Source organism: Carassius gibelio, chromosome B24 (genome assembly GCF_023724105.1).
Source record: "Carassius gibelio isolate Cgi1373 ecotype wild population from Czech Republic chromosome B24, carGib1.2-hapl.c, whole genome shotgun sequence".
In the NCBI taxonomy this organism is placed as follows: Eukaryota; Metazoa; Chordata; class Actinopteri; order Cypriniformes; family Cyprinidae; genus Carassius; species Carassius gibelio.
In genome coordinates this window covers 15,641,314-15,663,206 of record NC_068419.1, presented here as the reverse complement: position 1 = coordinate 15,663,206, position 21,893 = coordinate 15,641,314, and the positions used below count along the sequence as shown (strand labels likewise).

The window sequence follows — 21,893 nt, the reverse complement described above, 5'->3', positions numbered from 1 at the left end:
GAGAACTGAGAACTTGAGTTTCCAAGGTGCCTGCTTTGAAGGTGGCTAATGTCTCCATTTTTCATGGATCTGTATTACCTATTACTACATTTGTTAAAGTTAATAAGAATATATATAATACTAAAGTATGAATAGTCTTTGAGAGTTGTATTTCAGAGTTGTCTATTTGATTTCTGACTGTTCACTTGACATTTCTACAGAGATCATGAGGTCTAATGGGTTTTGCCTGGCAAACACAGAGACCATTGTGTTTGATGAGAGTATTCCACTGGACAAAGAGAGACCCTCCTCCACTGACTCAGCCCAGCACTCGTAAGTGTCCGGCATTGCCTCTGTCATCCCAGTCTCACAGTATATAACAATAAAATAAATGTATCTTGAAAGCTTTGCTGTCAGAGAGCCCTGATTACATTCATATTAATATATATGCCATTGACAGCATTCATGTAGTAATGTTTTTCTTGAGTGCATAGTAGTCTGTCACACACAGGAAAAGGTACTTCCTTCCCTGGGTGTGAGAAGGAAGCTCTGGAATGAAACTCAAGACCTTCCCTATTAGATGTTTGATGAAATTACTCAAACACTAATAAATGATTCACACAGTTCCTCCTTCCATACCAAACACTGTTGACTAATACATTGTGAAGTCATCATCATCAAGATTTTTATGTAGGTCTTCATACACAATTTCATAATAAATAAACAATTTTTTTACAATTTCATATAAAAGATTTAGACTGAAGTGGTTTTATAGCTTGTAGTTTGAAAGATGTTAAGCTGAAGTTTGATTAAACAATAGAAGAGATAGACAGACAGACAGATGATAGATCTAAAGAGAGAGAGAGCATCCAGTTTTGTTGACATAAAACTGTACGTGCTAGCGCCGCTCTTTCTCACTCATATAGTAAGGGAAATCCACCTGTGATCCCAGAGGAGAGGTAAGGCTACTCACTGACTCAATATGCACTCTTCAATAACGTGATCGATGACTACTGTCCATGCTGATAGCTGTTCACTTGGGGTGATTGCTAGGGTTTTGCTAGGATACTTAGATTGGTTGGATTACGGTCAGAAAGCATGTTGCTAGCATGGTTTAGCACAAAAGCAGTTAAAATCAGTGAAAAACCAATGAAAACCATCTGACTTAGTAAAAACATCAAAAAATCTGTTAAAACCAGCTGATTTAACAAAAGGAACCATTTAAAATGCAGACAAAACCAGCCAGCGGCCATATTACCCTGCAGCCCAAGACCGGTTGCCCACTGAAGCGAAGCAGGGCTGAGCCTGGTCAGTACCTGGATGGGAGACCTCCTGGGAAAACTAGGTTGCTGCTGGAAGAGGTGCTAGTCAGGCCAGCAGGGGGTCCCCTTATCTGCTGATTTGTTTAATCACTCTGGGTGATTCTCTGTCTCCTTTCTGGCGCAATATGGCTGCCGTCTCATCATCCAGGTGGATGCTGCACACTGGTGGTGTATGAGGAGACCCCCCCCCCCCCCCCCCCGACAATGTAAAGCACTTTGACTGCTTAGGAAATAACAACAATTAAAAACATCTAAAACCAGGTAATATAGCAAAATCAAAAGCTAAAAATGTACTTAGACTTGCACTCTCAGACACTTCCGTTATTGACATCACTTGCAGTCTTTTCTCTTTTTATTTGTTCTATGTATTGATTACTTTTTGATTGAATCTCTCAACATTTTACAACAGTAGCCAATTGGTGAAGACAAGAAAAAATAAACTAAATTACGATGTCACTTGCAATCTTCACTTGCACTCTCTGCTACCTGCAATGTCACTTGTAATTGACTCAAATCTTGTGTTGCCAATGGAGACAAGACGCTTTGATGCTTAAACCATTATAACTAATTTAGTACTACAACATACAGGGTCCTGCAAGTCATCTGTAGAAGAAAAAGACAAGACCCGCAAATCTGTGGCCACAGAATAGCAGAATATGAATGCAATGCGCAAAGTTTTCCTCCCATAGAAAAAGAGAATCATTTAATATGGCTTAATGAATTAAGATGCTATTAAAATATCAAATTCAATATACAGTTTATTAATATAATATGTTTAGCATATAGTATTTTCCTCCAATACAGCAAAACATGGCATAATGTGGCATAATCGACTAAGATGATAAAAACCAAACTCATTATGCCCCTCTTCATTATTAAAATACCTAACTATTATGTACAGACAAGCAGGTGAGCCCCAGAATAAATTCAACACACAGTTTTGTGTTAAGTATTTTTCCATATTTACATAACATTTATAGCAGTTATATTTATAGCATGTCATATAGTCATATAGCAGATGCTTTTATCCAAAGTGACTTACAAATGAGGAAAATGGAAGCAATCAAAATCAATAAAAGAGCAATGATATACAGGTGCTATAACAAGTCTCGGTAAGTTTAACATATTACACATAATGAGCTTTTTAAATAATATAATAAAAAGGAAACAGAATAGAAAAATAATAGAGCAAGCTAGTGTTAGAGATCTTTTTTCTTTTGTGAATGGTGTAATAAATGAAAGGAAATAGAATACAAAAAGATTTGAATTTTTGAAGATGGCTAAGGACTCAGCTGCTCAGATTGAGTTGGGCAGGTCAAAGGCCCAAAGGAGGGAGGAAATAGTTTTAAAGCGCATGCGAGAGTTAGACTAATTGTTAATTGTTAATGTCCATTTAGCAGTGGAGACATTAGCACAGAAGGAAGAGAGGAGTGACTGATACACATTAAGGTCAGTAGTATTTTTGGATTTGGACAATGTGTGATGCGTGGTTTGCGAGTTCTCTTCATACGAGGAGGGGTTAACATGAGGGCTGCCGTGACCGATGCCACAGTATACTAACCTTTTTTATACCCGTTGGAAAAAACGGAAATTGAATTCAGCTGAATAGACTTGAAGTGACTGTTTATCACAACAAAGGTCACACAACACTGACAACGTATGCGATAGAGTACTAGACCAAACACCGCAAATCTCAACACAGTAAACAAACAAGCGTTTCCAAAAATTGACAACTGCGCTCAACACTTATATAGAATAAAATGTCTACCGATCTTTTGTATCACTGTCTTTGTCCATAAAGCTACACCACATGTTTTATTAACAATATTTTTCTATATGGCAGGAAATGTTTAATGTTGCACATTGCATTCTGGGCTTATCTGTTTGCCCGTGTAATGCCGAGCCAACAGAGGTAGCCCTCACCCAAGTACTGACTGTGTTCCACTTCCTCTACTTCATTTATGCTCATTTTCTGTTTGGTTGCTTTATTGTCAGAGACTGTGCTCATACTGATTGCGAAGTATTGCCAGTTAAAGGGGGGGGGGTGAAATGCTATTTCATGCATACTGAGTTTTTTACACTGTTCTACACATGGACAAAGTTTCAAAATTTAGTTGTACGTTTGAAAGAGTATTTCTTTTCCAAAAATACTCCTTCCGGTTTGTCACAAGTTTCGGAAAGTTGTTTTCGAGTATGGCTCTGTGTGACATTAGATGGAGCGGAATTTCCTTATATGGGTCCTAAGGGCACTTCTGCCGGAAGAGCGTGCGCTCCCGTATAGTAGAACACTAAGAGCACAACAGACATTCACTGATCAGAGCGAGAGCGTCGCGAAATGTCATAAAAGAAGTGTGTTTTTGATTACCAGGGCAAGACAACCCTGCACAGATTACCAAAAGAAAAACAGCATTAAGGGACCAGTGGATAGAGTTTATTTTTACAGAGCATCAACGGAGTTGTGCAAGTGTTTGTGTTTGTTCCCCTGCATTTCGAAGATGCTTGTTTTACAAACAAGGCCCAGTTTGATGCCAGATTTGCACATCGTTTATTTCTTAAGGATAATGCAGTCCCAACGAAAAAGGGTCACGATCGTGTGTTGGAACCGCAGGCGGTGAGTAAAACTGCTTCAAATATCCCTGTGTTGTTAACTTAGCTATCGGCGCGTAAGCACATCAAGTAAACAACATGCGATGTTGTCATCAAACTGCACAAGTAAAACTGCTTCAAATATCTCTGTGTTGTTAACTTAGCTATCGCATAGCTGTCAACATTGAACATTGAAAATAAGGGACATTTCCCGGAATCCATCCCCAAAATAAGGGATTTTTTTTTTACACGATTCTTATCCACAAACTTAAAAAAAAAGCACTAATCATTAACAGTCTAAAGAGTTTATAACTACACAATATATATTAAAGTATGACAGACCAATTGATATGTTAAAAGTGATTTATTTATGAACAAGGTAATATTAATAATAATTTAATATTAATAATAATTTCGTGCTGAGAAACGTCGTTTTTCCCGACAACGACAAATTTTGCAGTAGGCATAATTTGGACCTACATGGCTGCTTGTCAGGTAGTGGAAGGTGGACTCCCATTTACTCAAATATCGACATAATTTTGGTTGGCGATTAATTCAGTGATTTTGGCATTCGGCGTCCTAATCCATCATCGCACATCACACTCATCTACTCTCTCGAAGTTCACTTCCCGCTACTTTTCCCCTCTTCCTCCCGCCCGCTGGCGCCGCTGTAACTGTCTTCTTCTTCGATGGTGGCCTAAGCTACTGCCACCTGCTGTACTGGAGGTCAAGCAACCCAAGTGCAAGCCACTTCACAGACACAGATAGATGCGTGTTCTGAGTTAACCCATAGTGTAAAATTACGGGATATTTTACGGGAAAATACTAAAACGGGAAGACAGCGGGAAAAGACCTAAAATACGTGAGAAACCTGGAAAAAACGGGAGGGTTGACAGCTATGAGCTATCGGCGCGTAAACACATCAAGTAAACAACATGCGATGTTGTCATCAAACTGCACTTTCCACATGTACACCTTAAAAAAAAAAAAAAAAAAAAGACGACATAAAGTGGAACTTAGTCATTTTCCAAAACCGCTAAGCAAATATATACAGTTTCAATACATAACACATAGAGACGTCGTTGCTGCTGCTGCTCTTGTTAAATTTCAGCCTCTGGATCTGATTCTGGATCATAAATATATGGCTGAATCTGACTGTTAGCCATGGTTTGTTTTGAATGATGTTTTTTTCCTCACGGTAATGTCACAGCTTCCAAACGCTCTCAACGCAAAAGCCTACTCGCGCCCGTGATTCTTTAGCTCCTCCCACACGTCACGCCTCCAGGCGCTCGTGTTTTTCCGGGAAAAAACGGTACAGACTATCTTTCTCTTATAAATATAATAAAACTAAAGACTTTTTGGAGTTATGAAGGATGCAGTACTACTCTATAGGTACTCAAGATTAACAGGATATTGAGTGAAAACGAGCATTTCACCCCCCATTTAAGCTAGATAGTGGAAACACGCCTAATGATACACTATCTAGCCCTTTTCACACTGCGATTCCAGACAATACAAGGGTAATGTGTCCCGGTACTTGTTCCTGGGTCGCTACATTTTGCACTTTCACACTGCCAGTGATTACCCAGAATATGTGTGTGCATTCACACACAACCCGTAATGGTCCCATAAAGACACCTGACATCAGGGTGTGACTTGTAATGTATGTGTCGAAAACGCTATGCACTTTAACTTTCACTGAAGCTGGCGAATGATCTCAGCTTCAGCGCGGAAAGTGAGGAACTCTGCTTCGTTACAGTTTGCACATATTTGCACGCTTTATGGCATTAGTTCTTGCTTTTGTTTACACAGCGCTCATTCCGGGACTGAACCTGGCAATGTTAGTAGGTCCCCGACCCGGGATCAATCCCAGAATCAATCCCGAAACGTGTTTGCTTTAACACAGAAGGCGACCCGGCAATGTACCGGCAATTTTTCGGGTCCAACGTGCAGTGTGAAAGGGGCTTCAGATAACACTAGTTTTATTGCCGAAAAGAATGCGGGCAGGGCAACACTCACGTCATGTCCCCTTAGAAGAGACACATAATGAACTTATCTCTGATAAGTTCATAAGAAAACCTCTCTTTGAATGAATACACATATATCAATATCCTTCAGATCATTGTGTATATTAGTGCTTTTCTTGTATATTTGACTGTTTTATGCATGCTTATGATAGATCACTAGTTAATATAACCTCCCTTATAGCATATTTGGTCTCTATCAAATAGCCTTCTAATGGTCTAAAGGAGTGTGTATATTATATGTTGATACCTATGCAACATATAAGTGTTCTAACAATCTTTACTAGTTTGAATATCAACTTCTGATCCAGTTACATTTGCAAACTGCCATGCTCTCAGACAAAGGGCAGAGTAATGATAACTTGTGATCCTTTTAAGAGGAAGGAAGCGCAGAGAGTGTAATGACCCATTCTCTGAATGGAGAGGAGAGCACCTTGGGTGTATAACTGTGCCTTGGTTTCAGGATGACTTCTAGCACGACTACAGCTCTCATTTGAGTTGAGTCGAAAACTGCCCCCAGGAATGGTATCTGTTGACTGGGGAGCAGCATGCTCTTGGCGAAGTTGTCCCTGACCCTGAGCATGAGCCAGTCAGTGAGGTAATTGACAACGCAGATTCCCATCTGCCTCAGAGGGGAAAGAGCTGCGTCCATGGACTTCATAAAAGTGCGGGGAGCCAGGGACAGCCTGAAAGGGAGGACCATGTACCAATAAGCCACTTCCTCGAAGGCGAATCTAAAGTATAGTCTATGACGGGGGGCTATTTGGATGTAAAATTATGCATCTTTCAGGTCCAGAGAAAATATCCAGTACCCTGAGCAGATTTGCGAGAGGATATGTTTCAGGGTAGTCATCCAGAACGACCTTTTCATGAGGGCACGATTCAGGTGTCTGAAATAAAGGATGAGCCAAAGCCCACTATCTTTTTGCAGGACGTGAGCATCCTTGCTTTCTACTGAGGTGGAGACCATGCTGCTGTAGAGCGGGGGTCTTCAAACGAATTGGAGTGAATATCCTTGATTTATTATCCCCATAACCCTCTATGACACTCCAGGAATGGCCTGCCAGGCCACAGCCCACGTTGCTAGGGGTTGGATTAGCTCGAGTGACAAGCTGCCTGAAGGCAGCATACTCATGGCAAATGGAAAAGGAAATTTGCTCTCTTTTTGAAAGTGTATGTGTTTTATTTTTCCCACTATAACAGCGGTTTGTTGCCTGAAGGGGCCAGAGTTCGCAACCAATACATTTCCCTCTGCACCCAGTTCAAGTTGAATGGGGTGATAGGAGGCTTAAGAGAGGTTGATTGCAGGGTGGTCCGGCTGCAGTTAGACCTGCTGATTTAGCAAAGAACAGTTAAAAACCAACTAAATCCAGTTAATTTATTTAATATAGAAGAAAAATTGTGTAGTGTACGAAAACTTCAACAACCATAAAACACTCGGCTTTTAGCCAGTCCATGAGCGTGGTTACAAAAATGTGTACAATCTGTAGTTTTAACAAAAAATAAATAAATATTCTTACTTGGCATATAAATTTTATTTTTTGTTGATATTGTGTGTTTCCTTATATGATGAATGAATGTATGGTACTGTGAAGTCCTGTTACAGCTGAAAAAGCAAACTTTTCCTTAATTCCTTTATCATAGAAGTATACTAATGATGCCTTAAGGAGAAATATATACTTCAAACAAAATCTTAGAAAGAACTAATATGATGTAATTTCCAACAAAGTCAGGTCAAAATGAAGTTTGTTCTGAGTTTGTTTCAGTAGTTCGAAACAGCTCACCAAACCAAACTTTCCGGGGGTCTTCGTTTTGGCTCCTAAACACATTTGAGCATCCATTGGTCCAGGGTGGTTACACAATCGGTGTGTGTTTTGAAACTCCACCTTCTTTGACGTGCATTTTTTTTCCCAGGTCCGTTTCTCATTCTACGGATATCCAAGCATAGAACAACAACATCTGAATACACTGTGTCGAATTGCTGAGCTGGCAAAAATATATCCGTACCCATATGATCGCTAGCAGAGAGACTTTAAAGTTCCAGTGACAGCATTTAGTACCTAGAAATAAACTGCAACAACGCTTGGTGTGGATGACCTGGAGTTAGGCAAAAAGCGACAGAGGAACATCCAAGACACGTTTTCCAAAGCCATGGAAAGAATGAAAGGAAGATAGTAAAAATATAATGTAGCAAGTACCAAATACATGTTTCAAATAAATGTTACACCATGGTGCTGCTGCTGTTTTCAGTAAGTGAATTTAAAGGGTACAATAAATGAAATGCAAAAAAAAAAAAAAAATACAATAATAAACCTTTGTTTCTACCAAAGTAGCGTGACACATTTACATTAATCTACACACCGCCTCCAGCACAAGGGTGTCGAAATTTTCAAAAACAGTATACCGTCGCCTTTTCACACTTCTTTTTTCACCCAAACAAAGAACAAAAAATAACTTTGTTTGAAGTATATCGGGGCCTTCAATATACTGTCCCAGTAGGCAGCTTGTTTTGGAGTTATATTGTTTCTTAAAAAAAATTATATATAACGTATTAAAATGGTTGTATTATCTCTAAATATGCAGGTATGATGACGATGGGAGAGAATCTTTGGATCCTGTAGATCAAGACCTGAGTGACGATGATCCTGAAGCTTACGTCACTAACCTGTCCTACTACCACCTGGTTCCCTTTGAAACTGACATCTTGGAGTAACACAAACAATTCTGCATGGGTGGACATTTAAGGGGAGCACTGAATCCCACCTAAACAGTTCAGATCCAGCATGTAATATCTGCCAAGTGATGGATGTGCCAGCGCTTATATTTTCTGATTGGTAGTGTTTATGATCTGTTTGAATGCAGAGATTACTGCAAGCTCCCTGCTTTGACTTTGTTCATCAGATTTGTTGGCATCAGCCCAAAATTACACCTTATTCACCCACGTGCCTCATTGTTCAACGTAGAATCACGTTGTAGCTGTACTACTGTAAAAAAGAATTAGGCTGCTATTTCTGGTGTACAGAATGATGTGGCCTGAAAGATTTAATTTTCTTTTGTCTGTAAAGCTCAGGCTGTACTGTTTTTGAGGTTGTGATTCTTTTTTTTTTTTTTTTTCAAGGCCCAAGGCCTAGAAAACCTGCCTGAAAAGATTATTCTTCAGAAAGAGGTTACTCTAGAAACAATCCTTTGGCAATAGATGATGATATGCAGATGTTCCTGGAGAAGAAGATCCACATAAGGATTTATCAATATCAAGAATATTATCTTGATGTATATGCTACTGTAAATTAAAATGCTGATTCAAATAGACAAAAACTGAAAAAAGGGCATATGTAAAAATGCTAATTCATTTTATTAACTCAAACCTTTGATTTTGTTATGAAATCACTGCTTTATTAAGCTTAGTGTTAAGGGGTTAGCAAAATTAAGCTTGCAGATGTGTATATGTGTCTTTCTTGTCAGATAATTTAAAAGATTATTTATTATTAAATTATCAAAAGATAATTTTATTAGTTTATGACCTCTTTTCTACTAAATGACTGTAGACAGTAGCTGCACTTTGTTCTTTTCTCTTGAATACAAAGGTCTTGCACACTCACTTGGCACATGGCTCCTAGTCCACACATATACAAATACACCACACACACCCCCTACTTTGTAATATAGTCATGTTTCCCTTCTACCCGTGAGAAAGTTCTGCTCTTTTTTTTTTTTTTTTGTTAACAAATTTTGTAGCTTTAATAATCCGCTCCCACTTTTAAAGCATGCAAATAGGAAGAATAAAATGATCTGAACTGTGGGAGACTGGGTCAAGTAATTTTATTACAGAGAATATTTACATATTTTTGCAATTTGAAAGTGATCTGATGCTTAGTTAAATTTGTTTTATTCTTCAAGATGCACATAATATATTTGAACATATTCTCTGACATGTCATATCCATCATGCCTCACCATGAAATACTCCCTGTCTCACATCTAAACCCGGATGCATGTGAGCAAAGATATTAATATATTGTTGGACACAAACAAAGTGCAAGAAAGATAGACTGTGCTCAAAGTAACTTAAGTACATAGACATGACCAAATGCAGAGCACACTGCAAAAAAAGTATGATACATATCAGAGAAAAGATACTAAAGAAGTTATTTTTGATCACTGGAATTTTGAGGTAATAATGATTTTAATAAGCATTGAAAATAATTACTCCACATTGCCTGTTTCTGTTATGATGTTCTTTTTTTTTTATATATATATATATGCAGCATTATGTTAAGCATTTTTGACTGCTGGGCACCACATCATGTATTGCTAATTATAGTAATTTGTACAGCTTGTAAATAATTTATAAATAACATGTCATTAAAGCTTTTGCACTGGCTAAACAATGTTTAATTTGTGTTATGATTTTGTTTTTTTTTTCTTCAGAATTATCAGACTAGGTTATAATAACAAACCTGATCCTTTAAAACAACTTTATTCACAGAAAGATATTCAAAATAGCGTAGCTGATGTGCATGCAGCCCTCAAAATGATTCCAAATAGCATCTACCTGTTTGTTTATATATATGTGTGTGTGTGTGTGTGTGTGTGTGTGTGTGTGTGTGTGTGCGTGTTAAAATTGACTTGGATTGATTTGTAATTTCTTCTTTCTGATAAGCTGCACTTTATGACTATGGACTATGGACTGCTATATAACTTGGGTTATTTATATATATATTTAATCCACTTGATCAGGTGATCATGTCCATCTTCGAATCTTTATTCCACTATGTGATAATGTAATATGACAGTTGTAAGGCTAACAGTTCAAGTAGTGCTAATAAAAACTGCCTGTACACGAGTCAACCATATAAAAGATGCTTGCTGAATCCGTTCAAGCATGTAAAAGTACATGGTAATATCACATCAAGTCATTTTCTTTGGCGCTTGGTCGATTATTGGGCTTGGTGTGCTGCTCACAATAGTCTATTTCACATCATCAGAAGTTGATGATTTTTATTTTGAAATATCCAAAGTCGTGAACTTTATTTCTCAGTTTCACTTTGTAACACAATGGATTCGCTAAATGCTATCCATCCAGAACATCGATTTGACACTAATATCCTGAAAATTGATCTGTCTGTCAGGGAAACTTTACAGCTTATGCAAAGTGCACCTCATGCAAACAGAACGCATGTTTTGTTTGTTTGTTGTTCTATTTTACTTATTTGTTTTTAATAGAGCTGGGCAATCCAACTTAACTTTTTTACATTGAGACTGCAGATAAACGTTATGTGCTCAGAAAGAAGCCTCCATGAGTGCTGCTGACCGGAGCTCATAAGGTAACGTTATGTGTTCTGTACATCACTCGTTGTGTCACAATAACTGATTATCTGTAAAATACTTGAAGTGCAGAATTTAATGTATTTGGAATGTTGAGTTTAATATAGTTTATTTGGGTCAATCCAACGCTTGTGTGACCAATGCAAAAAAGTACTTTGGCAGCGACTGTCCTTGACAACAAAACACAACTGTAGATAAAGTTAAGTGACCCCAGTGGTGAACGTGATTTCACAAAGTACAAAATGTTCCTGGATCAAAATCTAATCTACTGATCAGAATAAAGGGATAACTTTTCAGAAAATATGTCAATTTTAGGCTTACGTTCAGGCTTGCTTCTGTACCCTTGATAATTAGCTATCATTTCCCTCTGATTTTAAGAATAAATTATGGCCAGGGTTAGGTTTAGGGGTAGGGATTGGGCTTGGGCTAAGTCTATTTATTTTTAAAGTAATGCTGATGTTGATAAACATGTCTTACTTGGCAAAATCACGGCGCCCGTTAACCAGGGGTGTATTCCAGAAAGCTGGGTTAACTTACCATCTGATTAACCCTGAACTCTGGGTTGATTAACCCAAAACCTGGTTACTCAGGGTATGTCGGTTCCAAAACATGTATGTCGAGTTAGTTTAACCAAGCTACTGCTAATAACCTCGAGTTAATGCGCGTGCACGGCGACCATATTAAGCCATTTTTAATGGAATGCCGAATTCAAGAGTCACCATGGAAAAGTCACATGCCGCGTACTTCTCCGAAGCATAGTTCGAAGTTTTAATGTTGGCTTATGAGGAGTTCAAGCCAATTATAATGAAAAAAAGCAATACAGCTGCATATGCGAGGGAAAGACAATTGGCTTTGCAAAAAATAACTAACCGAGTAAATGCGTGTTTTTTTTTTTTATAAATATGCTTGCCTTTCTTTTGTTAATTTGCAAAGTTGAACAATTGTCTTTTTGAGCATGTGGCATGACTTGACAGGCATTTACTTTTCTCTACATCAGTTGCTTAAGAATACAGTGCAATGTATATTGACAAGAAATATTTAAGCCTCTTGTTTTATAAGGTGTATTCCTTTTGGAGCCAAAATAAATTCAAAATGAAACACAAAACATTCTTCAAAAAGGTAATATTTTATTTTAACTGTTTTAAGATCAATGTCTTGAATAACTTTTACAGTATTCTTCCTATATAGCTAATAGAAAGAAGGCTGGGGCCTGTCTAACTGGCGGGGGTCCACCTCCACCTCCTCTCACCCCATCTGAGGAGTTGGCTCTGTCACTTAATAAAGGTCGCCCTGTGGTTGATGGTATTCCAGAGGGCACTTCGTCAGACTTTGCTTCCTCCCATGACAACTCAAGTGACTTGGTACAATGTAGGTATACCATATTAGTACTTATGATTATTTAGTCATGCGTTCGGACAAAACGATCATTAACTCTTCATTAGGAAGAAGGCTAAATGCTTCCCAAATGCAGTCATTGTTTCACTTGTGCATTATGCATACATAATCTATTTTACAGCATATTCTTTATACAGTAATCTTTTTTCTTTTTTTATTGCATGTTCCTAATGCCTTTATTCAGTGTCTGTCATACTTTAATAATTTACATATTTAGTATCTTAGTAACAAAGTAACCTTGCATATTTCCCCTCTAGGATGATGATGAATAGACCATATCTGCTGTGACTGACTTAAAAAGTGCTGGGAGACCCACAGAGGTATGATGCATATACTGGACAATGCATAGCTTTTTAGATGGAGTGAAAAATGTCATTTGTCTTGTCACAGAATCTAGCTGGGGATGTACATGCAGATGAGGGTCCATCTACCTCGACATGTAGTCTTAGCATTGTAAGAACTTGTCCCTGGTTGTCCTTATTTACATAATGTTACAATGTAGCAGGTTTTCTTTAACCGTCTTATTTACTTTGCCTTCTTAGTTGTCTGCAAAGGAGCTGTATAATGTCAATCTATTAAGGCAAATAATAAAAAAAAACTGATATGGACCTTATACAGCTTCAGCTAGAGGAGAAAAGGCTGGCCATTTTAAAAGACAAAACTTGAAATCGAACTACTGGAGCATCACCTTAAGGTGAAAATCATATGTGAACATAATGTAAAATGTAAAGCAATAAATACAAATCTGTCATGTCTCTTTTATTTCAGGATATTAAGAAATAGCACATTCAATAAAGTGATTTTGACAAATTATGTCTCTAAGCATTCTGCCATCTCTATGGTCTGCTAGATCCAATGGGTGTTGTTCTAGGTCCTCTTCATCAGGACAGGGGGGGTGCCTCTCTCCTCTTATTGTGGCAATGTTGTGAAGTACCACACAAGCAACTGATGTCACATGCCCTATTTGGAGTGACCCTGAGCCCACGCAGACACTGAAACCTCGCCTTCAGAATGCCTATCGTCATCTCCACCTTGGCCCGTGTTCTGAAGCATGCCTGTGGTCTGGGTAGGGTAGGGTGTCATCATATAGGGGAGGCAAGGGTATCCTCTGTCCCCCAGCAAGTAACTATAGAAGTGTCCTGTAATGTTTGAGGTGTTTTGTTAATGTAATAAAGACTACAAGGGTTTGTCTAACAAAACATACCCTGTTGAAATTTGTTGCACAGAGATGACTCCCTAAATATTCTGGCATCATCTACAGACCCAGGCCATTTTGCCTCCTCATTAGTGATGAGGTGGGTTGTATCACATATTACCTGTGGAGAGCAAGAAGTTTATTTGTAACACCAATATTAAGGAGCCAAAATATACCTATTACCTGCACATTAATGCTATGCACAGACTTCCTATTAATTGATAGATGGAGCTTTAATAGGAATGTGGGTGCCATCAATACACCCAATCACGTATGGGAACCCTGAAATTAAGATTAATTACAAGTTTGAAAAGTCTGTTTAGCCTTTATGTGTGTGCAGTCAAAATAAACGTGTTAAGAAATGTAATTTAATTGAAGTAGAATTTCTGAGAGCAAACCTGCCACCCTGTGGAATTCTTCTTTAATAAAGCACACAAAAGTGTGTAGAAACCGTTTCAGTGCCATACATACTGTACGAATGGCTCTACACACTGTTGCCTTCCCCACATGCTCTGCATCGCCCACAATGTAGAGAAAACTCCCCGTAGCAAAAAAGTGCAGAGCAATACAAAGAATTTGTTAGGTGCTAAGCGTTGACCAGCAGTTTGTCACGTTTGAGATTTGTGGTTTTAGTAGGTTTGTTAAATTAACGACTCCCTAGAAAAATGATAGCACTCCTGCAAATATTCGTTAGAATATGAAAAAACATCTATACGTGGTTTTATCACCCTCTCACGGCGAAAAAAACCCTGTATAATCTGTGCCTCTACCTCCGGAGCAGGTTATCCTCAGAGAGTCAGTTGCTATGGTAACTTACATAACCCGAAAGTCACCTAAAGCAGAGGTTATCCGCTTACTTACTCCTAAACTTACCCGGGTAAGTCACATAAAATGCTTTCTGGAATACCCCCCAGTAGAGGGAGACAGAACCAAAGATTATTAAAGCTGCAAGCAGCGATAAAGGGCCCTCACACTCGGGCTCACCACCACCCGGTGCCCATAGGAGGAACAGTGAACGTTGGGCCATATGCTTATAAAATAGTAAATATTTGTCCCACATTTCCTGCTGCCAACAGGTTGTGCTATGATTATAACTGAATATCTACATGTAAATGTCTTCAGGCCAGGACTCTTACCAAACATGCAAAGTTTCGGGCAGATCAGACTAGTCATGTTTAAGTTAGTATAAAATAAGTCATTTCCTGTTGCCAGCAGGCGGCGCTATACTTATAATTGAATATTGGCATTTAGTTGTGTTCAGGCCAGGTACTCTTATAAAACATGTGATGTTTGGGTCAGGGGAATTGTATGCATGAGTTACAATAACTTCCTGTTTTATAGTATTAATAGCATCATTTTGCACATATTAAGTGTTGCTAGAATGTTTGAAAATATTTCTAGCATGATTAGCACACAATGGCATATTTTACTGTGTTGCAAATAGCGCATAAAAGTGTTAAAAACGACACTTCCTGTTGCCAGCAGGTGGCGCTATGACTATAACCAAATATGGGCATGTTAATTTATTTATTTTACTGCCCTTAACAGATCTACATGCCCATATTCAGTTACAGTCATAGCGCCACCTGCTGACAACAGGATGTGACATATTTTAAGCTGCAACAAACTACTCTTAGAAATTTTTTGACATTAATGTATTTTTTGTGGTCAGTCTAATCTAAAGGTCTGTGCAAAGTTAAATTGTGGAGATCTTGAATTTTTGTTAAAGGGCCTGTCCATGGCGCCATGACAAAATTTGATGTCTCGCCACAGCAAGAGAAGTTGTTGTAACTCAGGCATAAAATGTTCGATCTTCCCCAAACTCCACATGTTTGATAAGAGTCCTGGCCTGAACACATCTGAAGGCCAATATTCCATTATAATGATAGCGCCACCTGCTGGCAACAGGAAGATTGGCACATATATGGAATACACTTTGATATATTCCACTTATATTTATGAGTTTAAATGCATATTTCTTACCGTTCACCTTTTTACTAAAGCTACTCGCTGCCGGAGATCCAGAGAAAGCATTTAATTCCTAGAAAGAAATTGCATCGAAACTTGTTGTCGATGACCCAGAGTTATGCAAAAGGCGACATAGAGGAATATCCAAGGCAAGTTTCCAAAGCCATGAAAAGAATGAAAGAAAAAGAGTAAAGCTATAAAGTAGCAAATACCAAATACATGTGTTTCAATTAAATGTTACACCATGGTGCTGCTGCTGCTGCTGTTTTCAATAAGCAAATTTAAAGGGTACAATAAATGAAATGCCAAACGAATGTACAATAATAAACGTTCGCTTTTATCAAAAGTAAATCATGACACCACATTAAATATAAAAAGGTGTAACAATTTATCCAGTTTAATAAAATAAATTAACACTAATAAAATAAACTAACAAACTGACTCCAATATTTTTGTACACATCATGCTAAAGTTTTCAGACTATGAGCCATTCACACTTCCCATAAAAGACTGATTATGGAAATAGAATGGTTATGTTGTATTGCAACCATGATACTTGACTCTGAACTTCTCCTAATCATTCTTCTTTTGTCTATAATATTATGACCATTGGGGCCCATCTCACACCTAGATTCCTTACAGTTCTTCATTTCATCATTGCTTTATTTTAGGGATACACGCGAGTAGAGCGGCACATTCGGTGTCGAAATGTTCGGAAATAGTATACCGTCGCCCAGCCTTTTCAAACTTCTTTTTGGCCTCAAACAAAGAATGAAAACAAACTTTGTTTGAAGTATATTGGGGCCTTCAAAATACTGTTCCAACAGTCAGCTTGTTTTGGAGTTATATTGTTTCTTTAAAAAAAAAAAAAAAACATTACAATTATGTATTATCTCTAAATATGCAGGTATGATTAGGATGGGAGAACATTTTTGGATCCTGTAGATCAAGACCTGATTGACGGTGATCCTGAAGCTTATGTCACTAACCTGTCCTACTACCATCTGGTTCCCTTTGAAACTGAATTCTTGAAGTAACTGAATACCACCTAAACATTTCAGATCCAGCATGTAATTTCTGCCAAGTGATGAATGTGCCAGCGCTTATATTTTCTGATTGGTTAATGACAGCAGGAAGAGTTTGAATGCAGAGATCACTGCTAGCCTCCCCCCTTTGACTGTACATCGGATTTGTTGGCCTGAACCCAAAATAACACCATATTCACCCACAAACTTCATTAATCAATGTAGAATCATGCTGTAGATGTACTACTGCAAGGAAGAAATAAGCTGTCATTGGTGTGCCGATTGATGGTGGCCTGAAAGATTTGTTTAATTTTCTTTTGTTTGTAAAATCCAGGTTGTACTGTTTTTGAGGTTGTGATTCATTTTTTCTCAAGGCCCAATGCCCAGAAAACCAGCCTGAAAAATGACTTCTTCAGAAAGAGTTTACTCTAGAAACAATCCTTTGGCATTAGTGGATGACCTGCAGATGTTCCTGGAGAAGATTATCAAGGCATATGTAAAATTGACAATTTATTTTTATTTTAAAGTCAGCGTGAACCGGAAGTTGCTGCCGGCTTTATTACAGTGTAGTGACGTATTTTCATCTGAAGCGGAATATTGACTGGAGGGCATTGAATTTATTAAATACACAAGTTTCACAATTTGAGGTGAATTACTGAAATAAATGAACATTTCCATGACTTTCTAATTTATTGAGATGCACCTGTATATAATTAGACAAACAAATAACCCAACTATGTAATAAAGTCATGTTTCCCTTCTTCCCTTGAGAAAGTTCTGCTCTTTTTTTTTTTTTTGTTAACAAATTTTGTAGCTTTAATTATCTGCTCCCGCTTTTAAAGCATACAAATAAGAAGAATAAAGTTCTTAAAGTACATGCACATGACCAAATGCAGAGCACACTGCAAATCAAATATACATATCAGAGAAAAGTTATTTTTGATCCCTGGAATTTAAAGGGAAACGATTTTTATAAGCTTTGAAAATAACTAATTCACATTGCCTGTTATTTTATGATGCTTATACTTTTATATGTAGCATTACGTAAAGCATTTTTGACTGCTGGGCACCACATCATGTATTGCTAATTATAGTAATTTGTACATTATAGCTTGTTAGTAATTTTAAATAACATGGCATTGAAGCTTTTGTATAGGCTAAACATTTTTAAATACGTAAATATACTCTCTAATACAATTACTTGACCCAGTCTCCCACTATAATTTTATCCTCCCTATATTTGTATACTTTAAAAGTATAATATATATATATATATATATATATATATATATATATATATATATATATATATATATATATATATATATATATATATATATATATATATATATATTCAAATTGACTTGGATTGATTTGTAATTTATTCTTTCTTGATGAGCTGCGCTTTACGGCGGCCACTATTAATTCATTAGAGTGTGCTGACACCTGCCGTTCACTGATAGTATTTTTAAACTGTAAGTTGTAAAATATCACAAAAACAGTAGAGTTTGTGGTCAGTAAGGTGGTGTATTTTAAAGAAATGTATAATTTAATTCAACAATGATCCATGTAATTGATTAAAAGTGACAGTGATGTCAATTAAAATGTTACAAAGTAATTATATATATATATATATATATATATATATATATATATATATATATATATATATATATATATATATACTGTTCTATTCAACGTTCATCAAAGCATTTTGAAAAACCTTATCACTATTGATTGCTATCTAAATTGGGTTATATGTATATTTAGTCCACTTGATCATCTTATGTTTATTCCAATGTTATAATGTAATATGACAGTTGTAAGAAGGCGAACCGTTTAAAACAATCTAAGTAGACTAATCAAAACTGCCTTTACACGAGGCGTCACCCATATAAAGGATGCTTTCTGAATCCGTTCAATCCTGTAAAAGTACATGGTAATATCACATCAAGTTTGCGGCGCTTGGTCGATTATTGGGCTTGGTCATGCTGCTCCTCAAAATAGTATACGTCACATCGTCAGAAGTTGATGACTTTTATTTTGAAATATCCTAAAGTCGTGAACTTTATTTCTCAATTTCACTTTGTAACGCAATGGATCGCCAAACCACCGCTATCCGTCCAGAACATCGATTTGACACTAATAACCTGAAAAGATATCTGTCAGGGAGACTTGACAGCATTACAGGCAACAGCACTTTAACTCTGCAGCAGTACAGGTAACGTTAACGTTAAGACATTTCACAACACACATTGTTTTTCAAGTGCACTTCATGCAAACAAAACTCATGTTTGTTGTTCTATTTTACTTATTTATTTTGAATAGAGCTGGGCAATCCAACCCAACTTTTTACATTGAGACTGCAGATAAACGTTATGTGCTCAGAAAGAAGCCTCCAGGAGAGTTGCTGCCCGGAGCTCATAAGGTAAGTTAACGTTATGTGTTCTGCCTCGCACGTTGTGTCACAATAATGTGAAACTTAAGGATACCTGATTATCTGTAGAATACTTGAAGTGTAGAGTTTAATGTTATTGGAATGTTGAGTGTAATATAGTTTATTTGGGTCAATCCAACGCTGTTGTGATCATGCAAAAAGGACTTTGGCACCAGCGACTGCCCAACTTGACAACACAACACAAGTATATAAGTTACAGTTAAGTGACCCCAGTGGTGAACGTGATTTCACAAAGTACAAAATGTTCCTGGATCAACATCTAATCCTTCAATCAGAATAAAGGGATAACTTCCCAGATAGCAAACTGACATATAATCAACGTAGAATCGATGTTTCTCGTGGCGTCGATCCAACATTGTTTTTCTCATCGGGTTAATGTTGATCGAACGTCAGGCACGCCATTAAAATATAACGGAAAATCGACGCAATTGGTTGACCTACCTAACGTCGAATCGACGTTGATTTTCAGTTGATTGAAACGACGTCAGAGAATCAATACGTTTTCCACATAAAATCGATATTTTTGCTTACCTTACGTTGAAACAACATTGATTTCATTGGGGTAAAACTAATTTACTTTTAATACTTTCTGCTTGTTTTAAAAATATCCCATACTTACTACTAAATAGATTAGCCTGTATATGTAAATGTATTAATCACATCACATTCAGTCATAATTTCTTTATTATTTATAAAATACAGTTTATACACAGTTACATGTGTAGAGCACAAACCTTCTAAGTCTAGCAAAGAAAATGCTTTTACACACAAATAGGTATAAATTATATTTTAGGCTCATATACATACAGTCGTTATCTAGTCATAGTTGGGGGCGGAATCGGCGTGGGGGAAAACGAGAAGCACCCGGCTGCAGCCTGCAGACCCATACCATACTGTGATTGGTTCAATCGTTTTTCATAGACATACATCATAGGAAATGTGTGAGTAGTTGGTGTAGGACGGAGAATGCTGTTTAAAAAATTAAAAACGCTGTACAGTTTTATAAAGCCTTCATAATGCACAAAAGAAGAGAGAGAGAGAGAGAAAAAAAACATTAGCCTGTAACTGGCATGTCCCTGAAATGATTGTTTTGTTAAATTAAGCTGATCTTTAGGCTAAAATACGAATATAGTAAATTAATTGGGTTGATTATCCCAGTAAGCCGATCAGGTCTTCAGATAGAAGAATGAATTATGAATTAAATAATTTTAGAAAATTTGATTATTTCATATCATCAGAGTATGAGAAAGGAAAATGAAAGGGGTGTATCATTACTGTTTTAATTTATATAGCATGACAAGACAATTATTGTTACATATAATTGTCATGCAGTTGATAAATGAAACTGCAATATTCTAATGTGTCTGCCAATTCAATTTTTATGAAACTTTTAATTTTCTTTACTACATTGCAAAACATAGATTTTTCTCCCCTTTATTTCAGGAAAATATGCTGCTCCTCATTATTTGAAAGTGAAGAAATCGATAAAATCATCAGCCAGTGATGATTCTGAAAGGACATACCTGTAAACCGTTGCTATAGTAACAAACACAATTTCATGATAATTGTGCTCTTATTTTAGTGCAGTCTCACAATGAGATAAATATAAACACTCAAATATTGAGATAAACTTTATAAAGTATCTTCTATTTATATTAAATTGGTATCTTCTCCGATATACATTTTGTGACCATTGAGCGATTCTTTTCAATCAGCTGGAATTATTCGGGACATTCTACGCTTAATGTGGCTTAATGCATTAAAATAGTGTTTTTAAAAGACCTAACTCAGTAAACATTTTAATAATAAAGCATTCTATTCACTGACAGGCAGGTGAGAACGCAATGTGTTTAATTACGTGTTAAAGGGTTAGTTCGCCCAAAAATGAAAATTATGTCATTAATAACTCACCCTTATGCTGTTCCAAACACGTAAGACCTCCTTTTATCTTCGGAAACACAGTTTAAGATATTTTAGATTTAGTCCGAGAGCTCTCAGTCCCTCCATTGAAGCTGTGTGTACGGTATACTGTCCATGTCCAGAAAGGTAAGAAAAACATCATCAAAGTAGTCCATGTGTCATCAGAGGGTCCGTTGGAATTTTTTGAAGCATCGAAAATACATTTTGGTCCAAAAATAGCAAAAACTACGACTTTATTCAGCATTGTCTTCTCTTCTGTGTCTGTGTGAGAGAGAGTTCAAATCAAAGCAGTCTGGATCCGGTTCACGAACGAATCATTCAGTTCACCAAATCGAACTGAATCGTTTTAAACGGTTCGCATCTCTAATACGCATTAATCCACAAATGACTTAAGTTGTTAACTTTTTAAATGTGGCTGACACTCCTTCTAAGTTCAAACAAACCAATATCCCGGAGTTCATGTACTCAAACAGTACATTGACTGAACTGCTGTGAAGAGAGAACTGAAGATGAACACCGAGCTGAGCCAGATAACAAACAAAACATTGACTCGTTCACGAGTCAAGAACCGTTTCTGTCAGACGCGTCCGATTCGTGAACTGCGCATGTGTGATTCAGCGTGAAGCAGACCGACACACAGAGCATCTGAACTGAACTGATTCTGTGCTAGTCTTATGAGCGCGGGTAAACCGAAGGC

The 21,893-nt window shown here is 37.2% G+C and overlaps 2 protein-coding genes and 1 long non-coding RNA gene across 5 annotated transcripts in view; all 3 read left to right on the top strand.

Moving 5' to 3' along the window:
• Window positions 1-10,305, top strand: part of pxdc1b (PX domain containing 1b) — a 46,357-nt gene extending 36,052 nt beyond the window's left edge. Inside the window, exons 4-5 of one of the 2 annotated variants that reach the window (XM_052596720.1) lie at window positions 201-312; window positions 8,495-10,305. In XM_052596720.1, the coding sequence (XP_052452680.1) occupies window positions 201-312; window positions 8,495-8,624 (242 nt within the window). In that variant the 3' untranslated portion in view covers window positions 8,625-10,305. Of the gene's footprint in view, window positions 1-200; window positions 313-2,698; window positions 5,931-8,494 lie in introns of those variants that run through there. The other variant, XM_052596721.1, reaches the window with a different exon arrangement.
• A 940-nt stretch (window positions 10,306-11,245) lies between these two features.
• LOC128013623 (uncharacterized) lies at window positions 11,246-14,352 on the top strand. The gene is made up of 4 exons (XR_008183353.1): window positions 11,246-12,603; window positions 12,888-12,950; window positions 13,021-13,083; window positions 13,173-14,352. It is a non-coding gene; the product is annotated as an uncharacterized LOC128013623 (long non-coding RNA).
• Window positions 14,353-18,821: 4,469 nt separating this feature from the next.
• acad11 (acyl-CoA dehydrogenase family, member 11) overlaps window positions 18,822-21,893 on the top strand; it is a 112,319-nt gene continuing 109,247 nt past the window's right edge. The window contains exons 1-2 of one of the 2 annotated variants that reach the window (XM_052596692.1): window positions 18,822-19,039; window positions 19,147-19,246. In XM_052596692.1, the coding sequence (XP_052452652.1) occupies window positions 18,915-19,039; window positions 19,147-19,246 (225 nt within the window). In that variant the 5' untranslated portion in view covers window positions 18,822-18,914. The remainder of the gene's footprint in view (window positions 19,040-19,146; window positions 19,247-21,893) is intronic. The other variant, XM_052596691.1, reaches the window with a different exon arrangement.